The 21811-nt window shown below is 48.2% G+C and overlaps 1 protein-coding gene across 1 annotated transcript in view; it reads right to left on the bottom strand.

The window, feature by feature from the left end:
• Vwf (von Willebrand factor) overlaps window positions 1-21811 on the bottom strand; it is a 137571-nt gene that overhangs the window by 53132 nt on the left and 62628 nt on the right. Inside the window, 7 exon segments of the mRNA XM_052174915.1 lie at window positions 691-804; window positions 980-1120; window positions 4726-4872; window positions 7571-7705; window positions 9680-9818; window positions 11273-11376; window positions 20065-20225. Coding sequence (XP_052030875.1) covers window positions 691-804; window positions 980-1120; window positions 4726-4872; window positions 7571-7705; window positions 9680-9818; window positions 11273-11376; window positions 20065-20225 — 941 coding nt within the window.

Here is a 21811-nt window from a genome sequence, read left to right as displayed (position 1 = left end):
CACTATTTCTTTTTTTTTTTTTTTTTTTTTTTTTTTTTTTTTTGCTTTGGTTTTGGTTTTGGTTTTTTCGAGACAGGGTTTCTCTGTGTAGCCCTGGCTGTCCTGGAACTCACTCTGTAGACCAGGCTGGCCTCGAACTCAGAAATCCGCCTGCCTCTACCTCTGAAGTGCTGGGATTAAAGGCATGCGCCACCCCTGCCCAGCTCGAATTCGTCACTATTTGAGGCTATATGTTATAAAATGTCTGAGACAGAGAGATGACAAGCCCAAAAAACAGCAGACCCCCAAATCGCTGGCCTTAATGCCAGAAAACAAATTCAAATGAGAAAGGCACTGAACACTAAAGCAGCTGTTTGTTGATTTGCTTGTGGTTGACGATTCAAGAAGTTCTGACTGGGTCTGGACACACAGAACAGTAACAAGAATAGGAATTTCCTGGCTCCGATTGGAGACAGTGCAAAGAGAACTTCAGACCAAGAGACTTCTTGCGTATAAAGAAAATGCTTGGACAGTCATTGCTTCCCTCAAAGACTACGCATGCTCTTCTCATCTAGAAGCCAAGGAAGAGCTATTGTGGCGAACCCTTTCAGGGCTCCAGCCCAGTTAGTGTTCACACCAGACACTAACACTCAAGGCATGCACAAGACTTTGGACCATTTTGCCTTCCCCCCTCCACCCACAAAGCCTCACCAGCCTGTTGCAGCCTTGGAAGATGTCGCTGGTAAGGATTCTACAGGATGAGTCCACCATCGTCTGTTTCATGATGTTGTTGTGGCAGGTGGCAGGGGAAACGTCGAGTGACAGCTGAGAACAGGACAGAGCACCAGAGAGGCCAAACATCAGATGGCCTTGCTGAAGGGACTCAGCCCAGAAGGGCACAAGAGACCTAGTTGAAGACTCTGACATTTCCTATACTTCCAGCCACCACAGTCCCCGTGAGACTATGAGGACCTTCCATCCACGCAGGCCCCAGATGTACCTTTCTTGTGTCTGCACACTGTGAGTTCACTTTCCAGGAGTTCCCAAAGTCAACAGGGTCTTCCTCCACCCGAAGGCTGCTGCTGGTGAAGTCATTGTTCTGGATGCCATCGAAGTTCCCACACAGGCCACACACCTGTTCCTGGGTGAGGGCAGGGAATGCACCCTGTAAACCCCGGGCACGCTCTCCAGGTTTGGGGAAGAAGGTCCACAGAGGTGGGGGGATTAGGGGAAATAGAGGGAAGAGGAGGAAGCAGACCAGATAGAGAGAGCCAAAAAAGAAGCAGGATGGTCCTCAGCAAAGCCTTGTCCTCACCAGTCCCTGTGCTGACCCACACTGACCCACACTGACCCACACTGACCCACACTGACCCACACTGACCCACACTGACCCACACTGACCCAAGGAAGCAGAGAGAAGCCATGTGCCCAAGTCTCATGGTCAAGGGCAGAAGAGGGACGTACGTAGCTTGGCCCTGGGACCCCACTGTGGGTCATTAGCCTCCCTCATCAGACTATGAACATAAAGAGCAGCAGGTGCCACTGTTAATGGATGGAAGACAGAACTAAAGAGGGAACGCAATGGTCCTGCTTTGCTGCAGGCGTGGGAGTCCTCTTACCGAGAGGACAGCGGCTTGTTCAAGGGGACAGGGGAAAACTCTACAGCTTGAGAAATGTCATCAGGGAAGGGCTAATCCACCTCCCATGGCAGGCATGTGCACTGAGTCCTGACCATGCAGAAACCATCATGTAAGAATCAGGGAAGATGGGCAATCTTAAACCTACTCTGGTCAGAATCCTGCAGGAAAGGAAGGGTGACTTACTCCATTTTGCAGTATTTGGCTTGGAACCTCACATAAAAGTCATTGAGGAGCACATAAAAATGTTAGACAAAAAGTCACAGCATGGACACTGCTGCTCTGGGCCCGTTCGTGACAAACACCCTCTCCTTCACCCACTGGTCCTGCTGGTTCAACTCTCCAAACATTAGTCATGTCATTCTGTACACATCTCATTCCCCCCACCAGCTTCTCTCCCCAGAGTTACAGTCCTCACCCTCTCTCCCCCATGAAGACTTCTACTCCCATGTCACCTGTCAGACAGTGCTCATCAAACTAACATATGCAAAGTAATGTCACCATATTCTCCACCGTGGTTATAAAGAGCAACCCTGACGCCATCAAAAATGTCTACCCGAATCTGAAAACTGTAACTGTGTCACCTACATAGTACTGTAGTCTTCTCACGGTTTGACCATGGGGTTGAATCCCCAAAGGGCTTATTCTCTGAATGTGTGGGTCCCCAGTGTGAGTTTGAGAGGTGGTGTGACCTTCAGCAGGTGGGACCTAGTTGGATCTAATTAGTCACTGGTGATGTCACCCTTGGAAGAGATAATGTCGTCCTCATAGGACCCCAGTCAGTTCCCATACCATAAGGCTTTTGTTGTTGTTTTTTTGTTTCTTAACAGGGCAGCTGATATAATGACTTGGTAGACAAAGATGACACAGCCAGATGCCAACCAAGCTTGATGACCTGAATTCGATCCCTGCAACCCACACTGGAGGCTCAGGGAGAACTAAGTTATCTACTGACCTCCACACACTATGGTACATAAATATCCACACCAATACACGTGATACATGATAGATAGATAGATAGATAGATAGATAGATAGATAGATAGATAGATACATACATACATACATACATACACACATACATGCATACACATACATACATACATACATACACTTACATACATACACACACACTTACATACATACATACACACACATACATACATACACACTTACATACATACATACATACATACATACATACATACATACTGGATAGATAGATGCATAGACAGACAGACAGATAGATAGAAAGATAGATAGAATTTTAACTAAAATAAAATTAAACTGGTCTTACATGTGACCCAACTACACGAGGCCATTTCCCTTTCCCTGTCTACTTTGCCTTCATTCACCACAGCAAGGCTGCCTCCCCATAGACTAAAGAGACGAAACCACCAAATCCTACACTTTCTACCTTCAACAATAACAATGAGAGTTGAATAAACCTCCTTTCTTCATAAAGTACTCAGTCTAGTGTACTCAGAACATGGAGTAATACCCGGGACAAAGGAACTTGGTACAGTTAGGTTACGATCTTGCGATAGGAAAATGTCCTGAATCACCTAGCAAGCTGTATGTGACCACAGAGTCTGACAAGAGGCAGAAAGGGGCAGAGCGTAAAAAACATTGTGACAGACAGAAGTGGGGGTGGGGGAGCCTGAAGATGCTACTGAATGGTGGCTCACTTTGAATACAGAAGGTGGAATCACAAGCCAAGGTGTGCTGTCCACCTCCAGAATCGAGGAAGCCTAACAGCTCCCCAGGAACGCAGCCCTGCCAACCTTCTGCCTCCAGAACTGAAATGCAATGCACGTGTGTCGTTTGAAGATGCTGCAGTCGTACTGATTTGTCACAGCAGCACAAGTTCACACACATGCAGACATGTATGTAGTATGTAGACACACATACATACCTGTACATGCACGCGTGCGCACACACACACACACATACATTGATATTTTTCCCTTCCTGTACACATGGTGCCTGGAACAGTGTCCAATACACTGAGCAGAAGCATCAACAGTTTGCTAGACCTTTCTAGAAATGGAACGGGCTGTCCCAGGGAAGCACACCCCTCACTGACATGTACAATCTAAACATAGACGGAACTTTCGGATGGTGCTGAGGCCACGCTCAACAAGAACGAAGCAGCTACCACAGTCAACAGAAGCACTTGTCACATGCACACCACTCAGTGATACCAGCAGAACCCCCAAACTATAGACGCCCACCCAAATGGCATCATCCCTCTGCTCTCAAAAGGGGCTAACCTTGGACCTGGGGAGGTAAGTCAGATAGTCAAGCGCTTGCCGCACAAGCACAAGGCCCTGGGTTCAATCCCAGCACCTACATACAAAAGGCATTCATAGCAGTGTGTGTGTGTGACCCCAGCACTAGGGAGGCAGAAACAAGTCCCCGGAGCTCACTCCCCAGCGAGCCCAGCCTAACTGAAAAGCAATCCCAAGTCCTGGTGAAAGACTTTGTGTCAAAACACAACGTACATGTCTCCTGAGAAATGAGGCCCAATGGCCAGACTCCACATGTACACACACACACACACACACACACACACACACACATGTAAACACATGCACACACATACATGCACAAACATACATGCACACATACATGCACACACATGCACACATACATGTACACACACATGCACACATACATACACAAAAGAATGTGCATGAGCATGTGTGCTATTCTGGGCTCACTGGTAAGGCAACATGCCAAAATAAATGCCAATGATTTAACATTTTGTGAATTTAATTTGCCTCTTTGGGTTAAGAAACCTAAAGAAAAGCTACCCTATCTTTGCTCTACCTCCTCAGTGCAAAAAAAATAATAAAATAAAAAAATAAAAAAAAAAGTGTGCCTTCCTGGGCTAGTCAAGACACTGTCAAAGCTGCCTCTGTCCTCCCCACGTGCAGTCACCCTCCCTCTGTGACTACTTGGCTTTCCTTGTGTGGGGAGCAAGGAAGCTGGACCAGAGAGAGAACCACTGTCCCCCAATATAATCGGCAAGGGCAGCAGATTACTCCTTAGAGAACTGACATCAGTCCACATGAAGCAGGCAAGATGCAGCAAGAAGGCCAGCTGACCTGGTAGGTGTGCTTCAGGACCACGGAGATGCTGAGGTGGTGATCCCAGACCACAGAAAGGCCCTGACCCAGCAGCAGGATGACGTACCGGCCCGACTCCACCACCTCAAAGTGAGACTCATCTCTCAGGGGCCTCTTAACATTCACCTGACGGAGGAAGAAAGGGGGAAATGAGGTGAAGGAAGGCAGAGTCCAGGGCTGCCTTTCCACAGAGCCTGTCTGCCTTGCCCATCGAGAGCAGAGATGGCCCTTGAGACCTGTGTGTGCCACCAGCTACTTTGTAGCAGAATTCCCTGAGGCTAGCACTCCACTCAGGAATGTCTGCATCTGTCTGACCTACCACCCTCCTGTGATGACAAGACCACAGTGGGAACACAGGGAAAGAGACCAGCACACTTCCTGTCCTCAGCTCCGCCTCCCTTTTTCCTGTCCAATCACAGGCCTCCTCTGAGCCACTGTAATTGGACAGGGAAAATCCTGCAACAGTCCCCTCACCAGAAGGGAGGATTCCCTGACCCTGCATCACCAACTACACCAGTCCCTGGCTTGCTTTTTAATGTAGCAATGATTTTAGCCACTTCTAATCGATGGGATGAAAACTCTACCCACCGATGCCAGTGAGCCCCGGCTTGTTTTCCTGTCTCCTGCCACCCTCTGTTCTCCCAAGCAGCTACCATCAGGAGTCTGAAAAGCAGAGACTGGGAAGCCCCATTCTCCAGGCAGAAGTTTCCAGAAGAAATCTGGCCCAAACTACTTACTCTGACAGAGTCATCACCACTGACAAGTCCTCGAAGCCCACTGCAGAGCACTTGGCTGACAGATGCATAAAATAGAGGCCAAGACCAAGAACCTGTCACTATTCGGAGATCTCCTCTCCTGAGAAACAGGCCTCACAGGGGGCTCATCATCACTACAAACTCTTCCCACTAGGAGACCTGCCATCTTCTATACAACCCTTCTATACATCTGCTGTCATCTGTCCCGGACAGAACTGAACTCTGAAGTAGAGCTGACATTGCTGGCTCCCAGTCAGCAAACTTGCTAAACAGTTTTTCTACCCTGTCTGTAGAAAATGTGTTTCCAGTTCCCAGCTGTCAAGGTTGGGTAGTAACAAAACATCAAGGTGCAAGCAGAGGCCATGGGAGCAAATGAACCCAGACTTTGGGAGCTTGTAGCACAGCACAAAACCAAAAGGAGCTGAATCAAATCTGTGACCCAAGGACACGCAGCCACTCGGAACAGAGACTCCAGGGTTCCATCTTGATCTACCAAGGCAGAGCCTCAAGGTGGAGCCCGGGGTCTGCACTTAGCCTCTTCTCGAGCTGTCAGGATACAGAGGCTGCATCTGCTGGCTCTGTCTCTCTTTTCTGCCTGTCAGAAAGTTCAATCTGAAGAGCTGGGGGTGGGGCTGGGTACAAGGGTGTCTGCTCAGCAAGCCCAGGCCCTGGGATCCACTCTCCTTAAAATATAAACCGCATGCCATCACGGCCCTTTATTACACAGGCGTGCAGTAGTCCCATGTAGCGTTAGTTTTGCCTCCTATGGTTTTTTTGCTTAGTTCAGGTGACTGCAAAAGTGTTGAGTGGAAAATTCCAGAATGCTGATTAAGTTTCAGATAACTTCCATCACAACCCGTTGCACACATTGTTCTTCTTTATTATTGGCCAACATTAATGCTTTGCTCTGCAAACTTCATAGTCAGACATTGTGTCAACTTGGCACAACAAGTCATCAGAGAGGAGGGAGACTCAGCTAAGAAAATAACTCCAAGTCCATTGATTAGAGTCCTTAAAGTTTGTGGTAGGGATGCTAAAGTATAGCTCATCATAGTTTTTAAAAAATGGCTTCTGGCAGCTGGGAGCAGGGATAACTGTTAACTTTAAATGGTTGACCACTGGGAGTTTGGCCGTTCTCTACTAAGCACATGGGCAACACAATTACACTTGGTGTATTTTTTCCATTTTTTTCTTTCTGGGGAATAGCACAAGGGTGGACCTGGGAGGAATGGGAAGTGAGTATGTAAAATTTCCAAATAATCAATAAAGACATTAGGTTGAGGGAAAAAAAGAAAATGTCTCCAGCCTGAAAGGCATTTTCTTAATTAGAGATTGAAGGGGGAGGGTCATCCCATTGTGGTGGTAGTCATGGGGTCTATAAAAAAGTAGGCTGAGCAAGCCATGAGGAACAAGCCAGTAAGCAGCACCCCTCCATGGCCTCTGCATCACTTCCTGCCTCCAGGTTCCTGCCCTGCTTGAGTTCCTGTCCTGACTTCCTTTGATGATGAACGGTGATATGGACATGTAAGTCAAATAAACACTTTGCTCCCCAACTTGCTTCTTGGTCACGGCGTTTCATCACAACAATAGGAACCCTAAGACATTACCAATATGCATAATGGAACATACTGGGTTCTGTATTGCCTGTGATTTCGAGCATCTACCAGGGGTTTTATCATTCTGTGGCTAAGAGGGACCACTATACATGGAAGAGAAACTCCTCCTGCCTGCCACACCCTGCTCACCTCCACCAGTCAACACTGTGCGAGGATACATAAGCAGAAATCACTGTAGGAGACCCTCTCCCACACCCACACCCACACCTGAACCACACCCACACCTGAACCACACCCACATCCACACCCACACCTGAACCACAATGGGCTCACACAGCCTGTATTGGTTTGTCCATTGCTCTGCCCACAGGACCAGCTAACACTGCTCCACATCCTTCTCTACAGCAACTGCTGTTCTGCCAGCACAGTTCTAAGTGAACACTGGGTAAATGCTCCTAATAAACAGAGGGACAAAGGAGGACATAAGGGTAAAGGGCAGAGACCGGCGCTTACCTCTCTGTCAAACAGTTCAATCTCCCCTCCTTCCACCAGGATGGTCACCCGCTTCCTGCATTTCACTGAGGGATAGCTGCAGCCCTCGGTTCCCACCAGGATCTGAAAGGTCCCAGGGTTACTGCCGCAGTAATCCTAGGGAGAGAGGGCACCAAGAGCGAAAGATTACCCCTTCTCACAGAGCAGAGGATGGCATCATGACGTCCAGGGTCAGAGAATATCATCAGATGCACCCTGTACGTGGGGAAAAGGAAGAGGTAGCCCCAGGAAAACTCTCAGGAGTCCAAGCTGAGCCTTTATAGATGACACTGGTACCCACACTCAGCACAGTGGTAAACACAAAGGGAAATAGGGGAGCTAGAGGAGACAGCACATGTATCCACATACAAATACATATGTAAACATACATATACCCAGGTACATACACAGATATGCAGACATGCATATACAAACACAAGCACGTTCATATACACTTCCATATGCATATATATATATATACACACACATACATATGTATACACACATACACATGTACAAGAATATAATATACATGCCTACACACAAACACACACACAGACACACACACACATATATATGTGTGTGTGTTTTCACATAGGTAAACATATACACAGGCACATATCTGTATACACACATATATGCACATATACATATAATGTATATTTGCTCGTGTATAACCATATACGTATATATGCATACACACATATATACTCACACACAGAGATACAGAAAACACGGCCTGGCCATCTGTAAGGTGAGCCTCAGTCCACTTCCTGGCACTTTTGGATGAAATGGTTTCAGCTGGCTCCTGGGTCCCACAGGTAAGAAGCAGGGCAAGGCTGTGGGTCCTTACCTGGTTCTCATCACCAGCTGGCTTTTTGGAAGGAGAAAGCTAAACCTAACGATCCCTCTAACTAACTAGGAGGGCCCCAGGAGAGAGCACCAGAAGACAACCCAAGTGGGAAAGAAAAATAAACACACAGACTTGAAAGGAAATCCAGAAAAATGGGTCACTGGGAAGGTGTGCAAGCCAGGGGTGCTTGGTAGTGGTAATGTCCCTGGTTCCTTTCCACACACTACATCCATCCTTTCTGGAAGCTGACAGACACATTGAACCTTTGCTAAGGAAAAGAGCCTGTAGGGGAGTTCAAGGGGGCACACACAGGCCCAGAGGCAACAGAAAAGCCATTTCAAGGTATGTGTGCACTGTTTGCCCAGCACACTGTACCCCTGGGGATGTATGTGAAGCCAGCCTGGCTGATGCCCCAGGGGGTCCCACCCCACCCCCAGAATGCTCTGCACACGGCGATCTGCCACACAGATCCCGCAGCTCCCTCTCCAATTTTGAAGTTCTACCTTTAGATCATTCCAAACAGCCTCCTCCCCCAGAGAAGAGGGACAGAGAAGCCACATCAGCTCAGTCTGTCATGGTATCTCAACTCTGAGAAAAGCACTCGTCCTCCTTGGTGAACTATTTGGTGTCAGGCAACAGAAGAAACTATGGGGACCTACAAAGTGGGTTTGGGGAGGCACAGGAGCTGGCAGGGTTCCCCAGGGGCTGGCGGGGTTCCCTAGGGGCTGGTGGGGTTCCCCAGAATGCCCCATGTTCTTCCTGCTGGACTGAAAGGCACCTGCAGCCAAGTCTCCCCTGCTCACCATGTTAAGGGTGACAAATTCAATAGGGCCATAGGTCAGGCAGCACACTCCAGGGGTCACGCAGGCAATCCCCCTGCCCAGGAATACTTCATAACAATGAGCTATCAGGGAGGGTGAACTCCATCCAGGATCAGCTCCCGGGCACCCTGGTTTAGCTGTCCGCCAAAATGAAGAGCCATCTTTCTCGAATCTATACCAGTATCAAAATGGCCTGAGGGGTACCCACTCCAATCCAGCTCAGAAAATGAAATTCTCTTCTTAAACTTCCTACATCTTTGGGCATCCTTTGAAGGATGAAAACAAAACAAAACAAAACAAAACAAAAAAAAAACCCTCAAAGTTCTTTCTATAGACAGAATCTGACCCAGAGACTCCCACACACCCCCTTCTCTGATAGACACAGACAGCACCCCCTCCCCTCATTCTCAGTCTCACCTGCACCAGAACATACTGGCACTCCCCAGGGAACAGGTACTTGAGGCCATCGAAGGTGAGGTAGTGGGCCATACCAATGGCGGAGCAAGTGGCGTCACACACGTGGTTCGTGCAATTCCACCTCCGGTCCCGGCAAACACTAGGGAAAGCAATCAAGTCTTATTGGTTTGTACCTTAGGCACCAGGGGCTCAATCGGGCCTTAGGAAACAAAGAGGCATGAGGGGGCATGGAAGACGCCAGGTCATCACTAATCCCTAACCCTCAAGAAGATAACCATTTGGAGCTGTGTAAGGGACTTGGGCCTCAAAGCCTAGCACAGAGTCTGCAGGAGAAAGAGAAGCCAGGCTGCTCTCTAGTTCCAAAGAGGAAACAGAGATGCGGAGTGAAGTGGGTGAAGAGGAGGCGGGAGTCGTCTCCAAGCCATCTGCCATGGACTCACCAGAGTGCAGCCTCGCCCTAAAAGCTACAGAGTTCCTGAGATCAGCCCCAGGTTCACTGTATCACAGACACACTGACGCTAACACTCCTTTAGACCAACAGAGATTGTAAGATCAGGGACACTCAGAGACTGAAAAACAGAGTCCGAGTCTGCCAGGAGTGGTTTTCTGTGTGTGGTTGTGTGTTTATATCTATTGCGATTTGCTGGCCGCATGCCCCTCCAGAGCTGCCCTTAACCAGAGCTGATCTAGGGAAGCCCACTCCTGCGTCAGAGGTGGTGAGCTCAGGCCTCGGGCGCTGATGCCTACCCCCACCTCCGTCCACAAGGGCCCCTAAGACTGTCTATAGCCCAGAAGTAAAAGGGCAAGTAGAAGGGGATGCCCATGAAGGACAGCCAGAGAAGGCAGAAGGAAACCAATGCCTCCCAAACCACCGTGTCCTCAAGCCCACTCTCAGACCACACAGAGCCTGTGGGAAGAGATGGGCCTTGAGATCCCGGCCTCAAGGAAGAACAAAATACACCATTTGCACAGAAAATGACGGAACCTGGAGATCATCATGTTAAACGAATTAAGCCAGACTCGGAAAGCAATTATCATGTCTTCTCTCACATGTAGGGACCAGATTTATTTAAAAGATACAAAAGTAGGAGGAGAAGTATTTGGGGGAGGTGAGGGAGGGGAAAGAACTGTGGGAGTAGGAAAGGGGACAGGGCAAGGTGACACTGGAGAATGTGTGGGCAAAGCCCGTTGTATGTATTGTGTAAATGTCTTTGAAATGATTACCTTGTACAATTAATAAAAATAAATGGAAAGAGAGGAGAGAGGGAGGAAAGGAGGAAAGAAGAAAGGAAGAAGAGAGGGAAGGAGGAGGGGTTGAGAGGACCTTTCCAAACCCAACCCACCCCAGCCTGGTCACTGCAAGGGCCCTGTAGAAGAAGATCCTCCCAGACCAGAATCGCCCATCTGTAGGGAGCAGGGGTGTTACTGAGCAGAGATGGGAAGGAGCATTTCACAGATGGGGAAACAGAGGCAGAGTAAGGGAAAGAGCACTCGAGTTCCCATGGGGTGTGAGGACAAATGTCAAAAGTCCTGTGTCCCACAGATGCTGGTGCTACCGTGATGGCGGGTCCCCAGGGCGCCCCAGAGCCTCACCAGGTATTGCAGCCGATTGTCACCGTACTTCCTGGGGAGTACTCCTCACCCTGGTGGAAGCAGGGGCACCGCTCCAAGGCCACACACTTGTTTTCATGCCGGACCTAAAGGAAAAGAACCACAAGGACTGATATCCATCCCGGAGGAGAAAGTGTCCCGGCGCTCGGGCCTGCCAGGCACCAGCATGGGGAGAGACACTGAGCCGGGGGCAACCTCAGCAACAACGTAGCAAGGGCAGGAGTCAGTCAGCAGCAGGCCGGGGCCTGGCGTACATGGGCATCTTCTATAGTGTGTCTCTCTGTCAACCAAAGACTAGACTGCCTCTGCCCTGATGGGTGCCATAATCTAGGACGTGTTTGCAAAGGCTTAAGAAACCCACGTCAGAAGCTCCGAGGGGACATAAACCAGACACAGCCATGTCACACAAAGCGTGTCTCCAGAGGACGTCAGAATATGGATGGAGACTAAAGAAGAGTTATTTATCAATGAACTGGGCAAAGAAACAATCAAGTGTTCAGAGACAGGCGAATGATGTCCTTCTTAAGGAGCCCCTGGGTTTCTGTGGGGTGCTGGAGGATCCTTCAGAGGACTCTTTAATGAGGTGGGCGGTGCCTAACTGAGCTGTTAGGTTTTTTTTTCTTAAATGGGGAAGTAAACTGTACACACATGTAGACAAATTTCATATGTACGGAATATAGACATTTTTGTTGTTGTTAATGTTGTTAACTAAGGCTAGAAGGAAGTGGAGAGGTTGATTCTAGGCAGTGAGCTGGGATAAAGGATTCTGGGATAAAGGATTTCTTTTGTAGCTTTAATAATCTTTGACAAGTAGGTGTTATAGCCATAGTTTAAGAAAATGGATATCATGTTTGACAAGAATTAATAAGCATTTAGTGCCCTGGACTCCTCCAGGGACAGAAAACCGACCAAAGGAGACATAGCAAAACCAAGTTAAAAGCATGCCCGAGACATGCAGGATCAGGCAACCCTTCTCCCAAGGTCCCCTTTTCCAGTCCCGATGCTCTGACATGCTACCCACAGAGGTCCCCTCCTCCCTCCTCCATCCCTCAGGAAGCGACTCTATAGCATGCTACACTTCCTGCTTGGAACAAGTGGGTAGGGAAAGAAACAAGACCTTCCGGCTTGGTGGGCTCAAGCCCACCCTGACCCTACCGCCATGCTCCACTGCCACCTCAACCAAGAAGCAGCCCTGGGTGGCTACAGTGCCACAACTTTGCCTTGAAAGTGATATAATATACGTTGATTATATATTCTCCCCTGTTGCCCTCTCTTGTCCCTTGGGACAGCCCAGGTAGGCCCATAGCTGCTGTGTTCCAGAACTACCAAGCAAACAGGAAGAGGTGCTTGGTCTGCATGAGTCCCAGTCCAGTGATCTGGTAAAATCCCCTGCAAGCATGAGTTCCTAGACCTTTGAATTAAATTAAACCCTGGGAATAGGGGTATGCAGAGGATTTCCATAGCAGAATCATCATTTAAAACTATATGTGCACATGCACATGCATACACACACACACACACACACACACACACACACCTGTACTGGGAGGTGGGAAGAGTAATATTCTCCACTTAACACCACATCTGTTGACCTTAGGAGGTGTCCTCAAGTCCCTTGCCCTGTACGTAGTGGGGCAGTGTGGGTACAAAGAGATAGGAAGAAGCCGGCCCACTGTCCTTGATGGTGTTTAAGCCTGAGACTACCACGGTTCTTAGAAAACAAGAAGCCTAAGAGATCGACAGAGAAGGCAGCCAGTTGGTTGGAGCAAGGAGAGGCTACAAACATCTCCCTTCAAGAGCCTTCCAAGGTTCACAATAAAGGATGGGTGGGACGAGGGTGCATGATGTGAAACTCACAAAGAATCAATCAAAAGTTGGAGGGGGGGAAAAACCGGTTCATTCCCACATCCTCCAAGCTTTGTCAGTTTAGACTTCAGTCTGAAGTCTGCCACCTAGTGGCTACCATAAGATTGGCAGACGCATGCACACAGCTTCAGTTAGTGGAGATGGGTGGCTGAGTTTGCAGGAAGGGAAACCTAGCCCTGCTCACTGTCATCTCACCTCCGAGGGGCACTCTCTGTCCTCCACCTGCAGGCAGGCGTGGCCTCCTGGTGTGCATACTGCCTGTGCTCACCCCTCTTCCAAAAGTCACCCCACTGTCAAGAACCCTGAGCAGCCACACTCCAGGATCTCTCTCCTCCCACTTCATCTAGGTGCATCCGTGTGTCCAGCCCTCTTCCAATGGACACCACATCAAATCCCAGCTCTGCAATAGGATAGCGCTACCACGGCTGCTCTGGGCTCTCACTGGCCAGGCAGCCTCTCCTCTCTGCCCGGATTTGCCGTAGCACCATTACTAACTGGCAGGCCGCAATATCAAGATAGGGCCTCCGTGATAAGTGAGGGCTACCGTCAAGACAACATTGATGTGGGAACTAATGAGTAGGTCAAACATGACCTTAAAGGATAGGAAAGGGTTTCCAAGAACAGTGTGGAAACTTCCTGACTTGAGAGAGATGCTATAAACATAAGAGCCTGGTCAAGAACACTCAGACGTAGCCTTAAAGAAATCCCTGGTAGCCGGGCGGTGGTGGCACACGCCTTCAGTCCCAGCACTCAGGAGGCAGAGGCAGGTGGATTTCTGAGCTGGAGGCTAGCCTGGTCTACAGAGTGGGTTCCAGGACAGCCAGGGCTACTCAGAGAAACCCTGTCTCAAAAGAAAGAAAGAGAAAGGAAGGAAAAAAGGAAGGAAGGAAAAAGGGAGGGAGGGAGGGAGGGAGGGAGGGAGGGAGGGAAGGAGGGAGGGAGGAAGGAAGGAAAGAAGGAAAGAAAGAAATCCCAGGCAAAGGAGAGCCGCACGGATGAGGGAAGTGACCAGGAAGCAGGCAAGCCAGGGAAGCAGCCATAACTGAGCTCTGTGGCAAGTCACTGAGGGCGAGAGTCTGGACACCTCTGCACAGCGTGTCCTTTGCAAATACTACAGTGGTGCTGAGATAAAAGTTATGAAAACTGTAGAAGACTCGAGAAAACATGGCAGGCATACCCACCAGGGGCTGTCAGCTCACGATCATTTAGAAAGCATTGTCCAAGCCCAGAGCCTCATCCTCAGTCAGCTCCGAGAACAAGTATGAGGCAGAAAAAAACTGCTCTGTTGTCCTTCTCTGGAAATTCCTCTGTTCCTTGCTGTACTTGAATGCCAAACAGACTACTCACTATCCCAAAATGTTTGTCATCACCTGTCCTTGATGGTTCTAACCCATCCATAGCCACAGCTCAACATATCTGAGTTCCACCACATGTCGATTAGGAGGAAAGCAATCCTATCTGGTAACTCACCCTAATGAGTGAAATGACTCTTCCCCAGGGGATTTGTCATGCTGTACGCTTTTTATAAAGTCTTGCTTGTTAACCAAACAAGCATATCCTATCCTGTCTCAGTGAACCTGGTTAGGTGGCAAATTGTGACTGTGGGAAGTGTTTTTTACAGAGATGGACTTTCTTGGCACGTATAAATGCTTATTACTTAATAAAGCATTCACCTCACACGCATGAGGCCCCATAAAATTTCTGGTGTCCAAAAATGAAGCTTACTCTAGATGGAACCTTGTACCTGGGATCTAGTTTTAAGAATCATTTCCTGTGTCTTTCAGTTCCTGACAGGTCATTCCCTAATGCCAACGAACCTGGGTACCAGTCTGAAAGATGTAGATGCTGGGTCCCAGACGATGATGCTACACTTTCCTCAGAGGCTTAAGTATTTGCAAGCCAGTGTCCTGGCCTGAGGTCTAAGAAGCAGGCAGGTTGAAAGATACTGGCTCTGCCCTGGACTCCTACAAGGCTCAGAAGCTGCTCAGGCAACAGGGCCATGGGCTGTGTTCTGCTGCTGACTAGTGGTGAAATTAGGTAGAATAACTTAAAGGAATAGCAGCTGCTCCAAAAGTTCAGAAGCATTTTCAACTAAAGAAAAGTATTAGCCTGGGCTATCTAGTAAGTTCCAGACCAGCCCAAACTACAAAGGGAAGCCTGTCACGAAAATTCAAAACAATCAAGAAAAACGTCAGACGCCCTTTATTGCCACCCATGTCTGCATGAACTAACTTACTGTGACAGTGATCACCAAGATACCAACACAAAGCAGCTGGAATGCCTATGACTGTCTTCCATCTTTAACCTTCCCTCCACACACTTCTGACCCAATATTACAGGTAAAGAAACAAAGATCTGAGGTGGCTTGCCACCAGACTCAGTGTGGGAACCTAGGATTGGAAGCACCAAATCATCACCACTGTGGTTCTTGCCACTTGTAAAATCATCCCACCCCCTATCCCTGTGAGAAGACCCTGGGGACAGCTTTAGAGGTAGATAATCTGCTATCCGTGGTGGAGCAGAAGGCTTCTGCTCAATAGGAGCCAGGCCTGTAACAATAGAAAAGAAAAGGCCTCCTCACTTGCCTCCAACATTCAAAGGAGTGCTTTTATGCTCAGAGGGGACTGGCACAGAGGAAGAAGACAATGGCTACTCAAGGTCAGGCCAGTGTCAGAGCTGACCAGTGACAATGAGAATGCAGAAACATATCATGTAATATGATATCTGTCATATGTGATAAAAACTTGATGGATCCTGTACTTTGGTTAGTTGGTTGGATAGAGGATGGATGGATGGATGGATGGATGGATGGATGGATGGATGGATGGTTTGATGGGTAGGTGGATGGACGGGTGGGTGTTTGGGGGGTAGGGGGTGGGGGTGGGTAGATGGATGGATGGATAGATAGATGAATGGATGGATATATGGATGGATGGACGGATGGATGGATGGATGAATAGATGGATGAATAGATGGAAGGATTGGTTGGTAGGTAGGTGGATGGATGGATGGGTGGGTAGGTATATGGGTGGGTGGGAGGGTGGGTAGGTGGATGGGTAGATGGATGGATGGATGGATGGATGGAAGGAATGGATGGATGGATGGTTGAATGGATAGGTAGGTGGTTGGTTGGTTGGTTGGTTGGTTGGTTTGTCTTTGTTGTTTTTTAGAGTGCTAGAGATGAACCCAGGGCCTTACACTGATTCACATCCTGTGGCGGTTTGAATAAAAAAAGCCCCCATAGATTCCTCCTGTTAATACCTAGTATTCAGTTGGTACAGCTATTTGGGAGGATTAGAGGTCATGCTCTTGTCAGAATAGGGATGTCTTTGGGGGTGAGCTTTGAGGTCTCAAACGCCTACACTATTCTTAGTTGTCTCCGTCTCTCTGCCTCCTATTTGCAGATAGGGATGTGAGCTCTCAGCTACTGCTCCAGCACCATGTCTGCCTGCCTGCTGCCAAGCCCCCCATGATGGTCATAGACTCTGGAAGGATAGCCTCACATATACTCTATCTTCCACAGGTTGTCTTGGTCATGATGTTTTATCCCAGCAGTAGAACAATAACTAAGATATACTCCCTACTCCCATCACTACTTTCTGTTATTTTATTTCTCAGATAATCCGTTTTCACTGTACTTAAAAGCATTGGTCTGCAACAGACGGGAAATGTAAGAAAACAGACCTTACACCATCCCACCAGTGGCAGGACAAGGAGCTGAGCCACACAGTTTCTAAAACTGAGCCTCTGTTATTTACAAACACAGTATGCACACTTCTTACTACAATTCTATGGAACTTTCTGGCTTCTTTGAGACAAGATCTCCAACTTGGGCTGACGTTCAACCCTCTGTGGACCTAAGGATGACTTTGACCCTCTGATCCTATTGTCTCTACCTACAGGCATGTCCCATTACCACCCATTTCATGTTGGGGGTTAAACCTATGACCTCCCACATGCTAGAAAATCACATCCCTAACTGTGGTCTGTCCCTGGCCCCATACCTTGTTTGTTTACTTATTTTTAAGTGATTTTGCATACATCTCCCTTGCATCCATAGCCAACCAAGTGAGGAAGGCAGGCTGAACACATTACAGAGGAGGCCTCTGGGATTCAGATAAAGATTGCATGTCTATATAAAGTGTAGGGCCAGAGGGTGAAGGGCACGCTAGCTTAGCCCCTGTACCCCGTTCCTCCTTGGGTCTCTCTGCTCTCAGCAGATCTGCCTCCATCACAAAGTGACTTGCCCTGCCCCTTGCAAGTCATTAAATACAGAATACCTAGCCCTTTCTCCAAACCCTTGGCATCATGCCATAGCCTTCCTCATCACACAAGAGGACAGGGAAAGAACCATGGACATGAGGTCTGCGCCATCAGAAGCACCCAGGCGAGATGTTCCCAGCTCCCTTTTCTTTGTGCTGTGGCCAGGAACACGTGTGAGGCACTGTAGCCAGCACGCTGTGCACACTTCATAAATTACATAGATTTCTCTGCTCTGCTGAATCTGGCCCCGGCTATCTGCACATCAGTCAGCCTTGTAATGAAGCAGTTGTGAAAATAATCCAACCTCTATGGACAGAAGCTTTTCGAAGGGGCCTCTGTTACACATATTTCTGAGAATGCATACCAGGGGCTTCTGGGTGAGAAAGGAGTGCCTTGCAGAATGTCTATAACATAGATGTAAGGTCACACTCCCAGTCAGGATTAAGGATCTGATTCAACTGTTGTGATTATTAATATTTAATACTGCCTAGATACTTTTATACACACATGCACACACACATACACACACACACACACACACACACACACACACATATACACACACACACATTTACTTTACAGAAGCCTTGACCCAGCTGGACATGGTAGAGAGTGCCTGTAGTTCTAGCTACTCAGGAGGCTGAGGCGAGAGGATTACTTAAGCCCAGGAGTTCAAGGCCAACCTGGGCAACCAAATGAGGCATCATCTCAATTGTTTCTTAATTTTTAACAAAATAATACATTAAACAATTCCCTATGCTGACATAATGCTTAAGAAGTCCCTTTCCTTGCCTCTCTCAAGTCAAGATTTCCCCTCCAGAAACACCACAGGGGCAACTGCGCCTGCAAATCCCTGAGCTATTCACCATGAGACCTTACCTCAGTGTCTCTTTGTCCCCTGCTCATTGCTCTGACATGGGACTGTTCCTCCTCTCATAGACCCCAATCATCCTTCCCTACAGTGTGAGCCACGCTGCCCAGGACAAGGGCCAGTCTCTGTCTCCCTGTAAACGATGGCTCTAGAAGCCTCAGGGGAGAAGATTGGGGGGGGGGTGGCATCCTAGAGAGAATTAATAGAACTTTCCATTTAGGAGACGAGGGCTAGAAAGGAAGTACAGAACAGAGCTCCTGTCCTACGCATGCAGCAGTGCCCAGCCCGCCCGAGGACAGAACACCCACAGCTCCTCAGGCAGAGTCCTCGGTGTGCACTCAAGCCATCCTACACACCTTCAGGCTGGCCCCGAGAGCTTTCTCTCAATCCCTCAGTACATAACTTCGTGTATGGGAAGTAGAGTCACGGGGAGCATGAAGCAGCATGCATTTGAGAAAGAAAGGTCTAGAAGTTGCATTACTCAAGGTGATGATAATAATATATGTATAATAGATTTTATATAAAACTGGTCAAAGCCAGGTGGTGACGGCACACACCTTTAATCCCAGCACCCAAGAAGCAGAGGCAGGTGGATCTCTGAGGTCGAGGCCAGCCTGATCTACAGAGTGAGTCGCAGGACAGTCAAGACTTTGTAGAGAAACCCTGTCTCAAAAACAAAAAAGGAAAGAAAGAAAGAAGAAAGAAAGAAAGAAAGAAAGAAAGAAAGAAAGAAAGAAAGAAAGAAAGAAAGAAAGAAAGAAAGAAAGAAAGAAAGAAACTAATAGTATAGGAAGGAAAGGAGGTCAGAAGGCTCAGGCATATTTCAAGCATTGCTGCCATTTCTAGAAGGCAGACAGAGGTGTTCATGTTCTCAAACAAGCATCTTGTGTGGCCTCCAGGACACCTCCAGCCCCAGCATCAGAATCACGGGACACATGGGCCTGGACAAGACCTCACAAGCCATTTAATGGAGCCAGAAAAGAAAATGCCACAATTTGCTTGTGTTATGGCACAAGAACACTGTCTTGGTTGTGTTTTCATTGTCAATTTGACACAATCTCAAGTCACCAGGAGAGAGGGAGCAATCAGATTGACCTGCGGTCATATCCGTAAGGCTTCATCTTGATTGATAATTGAGGTAACACCACTGTGGGTGTTACCATTCCCTAGGTAGGAAGATCTGAGCTACATACAAAAACTAGCTAAGCCTAAGTCAAAGAGAGAGGGACAGTGATCAGAGTTCCTCTGTGGTTTCTGCTTGAGTTACTTGAGTTACGGCTCTGAGTTCCCTCTGACCTTGAAGCATAAAGTACAATAAATCCTTTCCTCCCAAAGTTGCTTTTGGTGATGGTCTTTATCACATCAACACAAATCAAACGAGAACAGACATCAACATCTTCTCTTAAACGAGAAAGTTATAGGCAAATATATGAAAATCAGACACAACTATGTGTGTATCCTTCCATCCCCACTGTATGAAATGTTACCCTTGGGAAAAATTCTAGCAGAAATGCCTGTTTAGACATGTATTTTCTATGAATTGTGTCTTTGCTTCCTACGGCAGTTCTGTGTGCTGAGATTTTCTCTGTGGGTGTTCAACCCCATCAGCAGCAAGCATCATTCTCTTCCCAAGCCCCTCGCTGAATTTGGTGGTTGAATCTGCTCAGCATCCCTATCCGTTTCTTCCTACTCTCTGACTCCACAGACACCTCATTCACCATGACCTACAGGAACATGGCTGGGAAGGTGGCCCTTCACGCGTGCAGCGACTCACCATGCCTGGGGGACAGAGGCAGCCAGACACACAGCCCATGCTCATGCACTCCAGGTCGTAGTTCTGGCATGTCTTAGCACACTCCAGCCCTTGAGCCCGTGGGTTGTCGGCAGGACACACCAGCTTGACCATGGGTGGCCGACAGGAGAGGCTCCTTTTGCCTTGAGGAAGGAAGAGAGGCGGTGAACAAAGCCATGGCGAATCACCCTTCTGCACTCTCCTGTAGCCCCAGGAGCCATCACTCATTGGGGTGGTGGGGGGTGGGGGGGAAGGCTCAGCACTGCCTACTCCCCAAGACCTGACCCTGCCCATCCTACAGTGAGCTCCAACCCTAAGCCAGGGTCTCTGTGTGAGACCAGGGCAGTAACTTTATCTATCTCAATGCTTCAGAAGGCCGAGCTGGTATCGTCTCAACAGACCCCAACAGGTATCCCCTGATGACCTTCCTCCCTCTTGACTCTGCTCTCCAAGTTTTCCCTGAACCAAGGTGCACTGTGGAAATTTCCAAACTCGGGTTTGAGAAGACCTAGATTGAGGTACTAAAATGGAGCTTGATGAGACCCAATAGGAACATTTAAGAAATAGTTACAACACATGGAGGAAAGGGGACTCTAAGAGGCGTTTGCTCCAAGGTCAGCCTCCCTGTAAAAATGGTGGCATCACAGTGTGCTATCACCGACACATCTCCCTCTCCCGCCATGTGTTTCCACTGTACATTTCAAAGGTTTGCTTCTGAACTAGAAATGAGAATCTGGTCACCCTTCTCCCTTCCGTGTCTTGTCCTCAAATGGCCCAACAACTGTGAAGACCCTCAAACTGAAAGAAATGAATTCAAACCCCCTTTGTGACCTCCTTTTAAAAAAAAAAAGTGATATACTCCCTGAAGGGAGGGATTCTGTCTACTTGGTTCACTAATGGATTACATTTCCTGTCAATCAAAGAATAGCAACACTGATTGGATAATAATGAAAGCACAGAGTTGAGACAACACCTTTTTCTTTTCTTCAAAAAGGCTGTCATATGCAATACCATTTCTCTCACTCTGGGCAAAGAAGGCAGAATTCTCAACCTTACTTTTATGTGGAAATTTGGGTTAAAAAGCTACACTTCAAATGAGAAAATGCCTTTTCCTAGTCTTAGAAGAAGACGGCAAAATCCAGGAGCTTCTATACAGTGACTAGACAAGAAGGTTCTGGGCTGGGGTGGGGGTGGGGTGCATAAAAAGCAGGTCTTAGAGGCAGAATACAACAGATCGGGCAGAAGCACAAGAAACCTGGGGGCATGGAGGCCACGCTCTGAATCACTTTGAGTCACCTCATGCTCAGGGTCTTGGCCCACCTCTGTGCTGAACTAAAGGGGCGATAGAACAGGTGTGTAGGGACCCAGACCCCTCTCCAGGACAGCCTGGGAAGCAAAGGGCGTGAGGGAGGAGTCTTAGTGCGAGAAGCAGAGGGAGAAGGCGTTATACTAGAAGCTGATGAGGATCCACTTATGTCCCTTCCAACCAGGAGACTACATTCCAGCATGATCCTTCCAGAGGCAAAGCCTCTGTAACCTCGATGTGAGTACAGCCTACACCCATGGTGCACACCCACCCCTGTGGGCCACACCCTCCAATCTTTACCACATCCTGAGACAGCGCTCTAGCTGTTAAGATTTTCAAATAGGGAGCAATTGGCCCAAACCCCTCTTCTTTCAGATCCCTCTGACAAGATTCCAAGGAGGTTTCCTCATCAGTGCATTCACA

The sequence above is a fragment of the Apodemus sylvaticus genome, chromosome 2, assembly GCF_947179515.1.
Source record: "Apodemus sylvaticus chromosome 2, mApoSyl1.1, whole genome shotgun sequence".
NCBI classification, from domain to species: Eukaryota; Metazoa; Chordata; class Mammalia; order Rodentia; family Muridae; genus Apodemus; species Apodemus sylvaticus.
The sequence above is the reverse complement of the archived record's forward strand: the minus strand, read 5'-3'. Positions and strand labels throughout refer to the sequence as shown.